The 2,704-nt window shown below is 41.5% G+C and overlaps 1 protein-coding gene across 1 annotated transcript in view; it reads left to right on the forward strand.

The window, feature by feature from the left end:
* The window catches only part of LOC104495448 (nebulin-like), a gene marked incomplete at both ends in the record, with an annotated part of 45,312 nt that overhangs the window by 24,518 nt on the left and 18,090 nt on the right, over positions 1-2,704 (forward strand). Inside the window, 4 exons of the mRNA XM_010138415.1 lie at positions 994-1,098; positions 1,263-1,370; positions 1,768-1,872; positions 2,510-2,614. Coding sequence (XP_010136717.1) covers positions 994-1,098; positions 1,263-1,370; positions 1,768-1,872; positions 2,510-2,614 — 423 coding nt within the window. The remainder of the gene's footprint in view (positions 1-993; positions 1,099-1,262; positions 1,371-1,767; positions 1,873-2,509; positions 2,615-2,704) is intronic.

Genomic DNA, 2,704 nt, shown 5'->3' on the forward strand with positions numbered 1-2,704 from the left:
CCTTACTCCTTCCAATGGTCAAAACATTCCTGCGGGCCAGGCGAAGCTGCCGTACAACAGTTAGATTAAAAAGGGAAAGGCAGCAGCAGAAAGCAATTACACAAAGAGGGAGAAGGGGTTTGCTTTGTTACTATTAGCAGCTTCGGAAAACCCTTCAGTGATAAGGTCCTGCAGGGCTTTACTAGGCATTTTTGTTCTATTTATCCATATTATCTCAGTAAAAACTCCTTGCAGGTAAGTTTGAGTGTGTTTAAAGAAAAACCTAGCACTCTGCCTGACCTGCATGTTCATCTGAGTTGACTTCATGTTATGAGTTGTTGTTCCTTCGTGTCAGGATGTGTTGTTTGTATATAATTTTTTTTTATATTTTGTCTGTCACAGTCCTGTTTCAAAAGCATGGGTTTATTTTCTGACGCGAGATAGAGCATGGAAATTCTTTTTTAAAGTGTGTTTTAATCTCCTCCGCCTGCCCTCAGACTGTCTACAGCCCGTTCTCATGAAATTCTGTGAAAACATGTTTAGAGCCCGAGTAGGGCAAGATGAGCTTTAAGACAGAAATTATCGGGATTCCAGTGCTGCTATGAAAGCCGTTAAATGGCCTGGCATTACGATTTACTCAGTGGATGTTCTTCATCTTCCACTGTGCAAGATGTTTTATGTTTCTCTTCATTCGACAAATCTTTTAAAATGAGATATTGTCCGGTTATGACTTTTAAGTCACTGATCTGCTGAGATTGCTTTTTCAGCTCAATCTTAGAGATTTAGGATGGGAGTGAAGCTTTTACACTCAGTGACAGAAATGTAAAATTAATCACACAAAGATGGGCAGTTTCTTGGGCAAAGAAGGAGGTGCAAAGTTTAGCTCATCGTGCATGTTCTGCTTTCGTTGGCTCTGGTGGAAGGATTTTGTGGTTTTCTGAGTGACTATAAGTGTATCTCTGAAGATGGCTTGTCTCGGTTGGTGGGGTTAACGTACACTGTCCCAACCACCAGGTGCAATACAAAAAGGACTATGAGAAGAAGAAAGACAAGTACACTATGGTTGTGGATACTCCCGAACTCGTAAGGACTACAAAAGTCAACAAGCTGATTAGTGACGTAAGTGTGCTCAGTCCCTTCCAAGCCTTCCTCCTCCTCCTCCTCTGAAATCTGACCTTCAAACTGTGATAATTAAGAATATGGCATTTTCAGTTGCCCATTACCAATGTTTCTTATCTTGATTTTTTCCAAGAGATAATATAATGTATGATTTTTATCTTCAGATTATTTACAAGTTGGAATACAACAAAGCGAAGCCTCGAGGCTATACGACAATCCACGACACACCAATGTTGCTGCATGTGCGCAAGGTCAAGGACAGAATCAGCGACGTAAGTAAATTATCCTTGTCCGTGGTATCAAAAGCGATCTGTGAAGTGAAGCACATTTTTTCGGTTCCAAACAGAGTGTTGAGTGCCTGAATGAACAGGCAGAATTACTGATCTACTGATCGTGTGTAGATTTCGTCCAGTCGTGGTCTGCGCTTCGTGATGAGTTAGACCCGCCACATTTTCTGTCTAAGGAGACAGAAGGGGACCTGCTGCTGAAGGGGACCTCCCTTTCAGGCAGATGGCTGATACCAAGTTGTATTGACATAATTTCTTTGTCTTCTGTTAAGATTTTATCTTCACAGGAGCAATTTTTACTGTTATCTTTTTCACGCTTCGATGCTCTTCTTGTTGATGATACTATCTCTGTGAACATTTTGTTCTGATTGTTTTTCTTTAGCTGAAATACAAAGAAGTGTACGAGAGGAACAAATCTCACTGCAACGTCAAAGTTGATTCAGTTCACATTAAGACTCCAAGGCACGCTTACAAGCTAAACAGCAATGTGAGTTCGGTTCCATTAACACCGATTTTATTATGGGTACTGTTTGGGGCTGGCAGTGAAGCCGTGAGAAATTATTTTCAGTTCCACTGAAATTTTTTAAGCTTGGACATCACTTCTAGTTTTTATGCTGCTTAAATAAAACATGTTCTAGTTTATTTCATACTGAAATTCTCATTCTTGCAATGTGTCCTTGGGTCACTTGAGGTCCTTGTATGTCACACATCTGCTGTTCTTCTAGTCCCCCCCTGTTTTCCTGACAGAGACACAACCGTCCCAGAAATTCTCTGTGATTACGTTCTTGTAGACGAACCCAGCGCTTCACGGGAAGCTCGCCCATGTTGTCTGTTATTGGTGGCCCAACATCCAGCTGCAAGCACTCACCTTCTTCAAAGTCATGACATCTTTTTGGTCATTTGTATTTCTTGCCCCATCTAGCAGTGGAAAATCTAGTGTAAATGGGATCCCACTGGATTGTACGCGGCTCAGAGGAAAGCCCTAGTCTGATGTATTTGCACTTTCTTACGCCTTCTCTAAGTGGTACAGACCGAAGGAGAAGTTGCATCTGTGTGAACGTCAGGTGTAAAGTACACAAATTCCACATAACCTCTTTTTTTATTTGCTGTTTTTCTATGAACAGCTGGATTATAAGAAGAAATATGAAGCAGCCAAAGCCCATTGGCACTGGATCGCTGACAGACCCGACTTCATTCAAGCAGCCAAGTCATCTCTGCAGCAGAGTGATGTAAGACAGTCAGAACAAACTGAACGCTCCCTTTCCCCACATCTGCATGGTCAGAATTAAAAAATAAAGTAGAAGATTTGAGACGCTCTT

This window comes from Buceros rhinoceros, unplaced genomic scaffold, assembly GCF_000710305.1.
Source record: "Buceros rhinoceros silvestris isolate BGI_N320 unplaced genomic scaffold, ASM71030v1 scaffold12076, whole genome shotgun sequence".
In the NCBI taxonomy this organism is placed as follows: Eukaryota; Metazoa; Chordata; class Aves; order Bucerotiformes; family Bucerotidae; genus Buceros; species Buceros rhinoceros.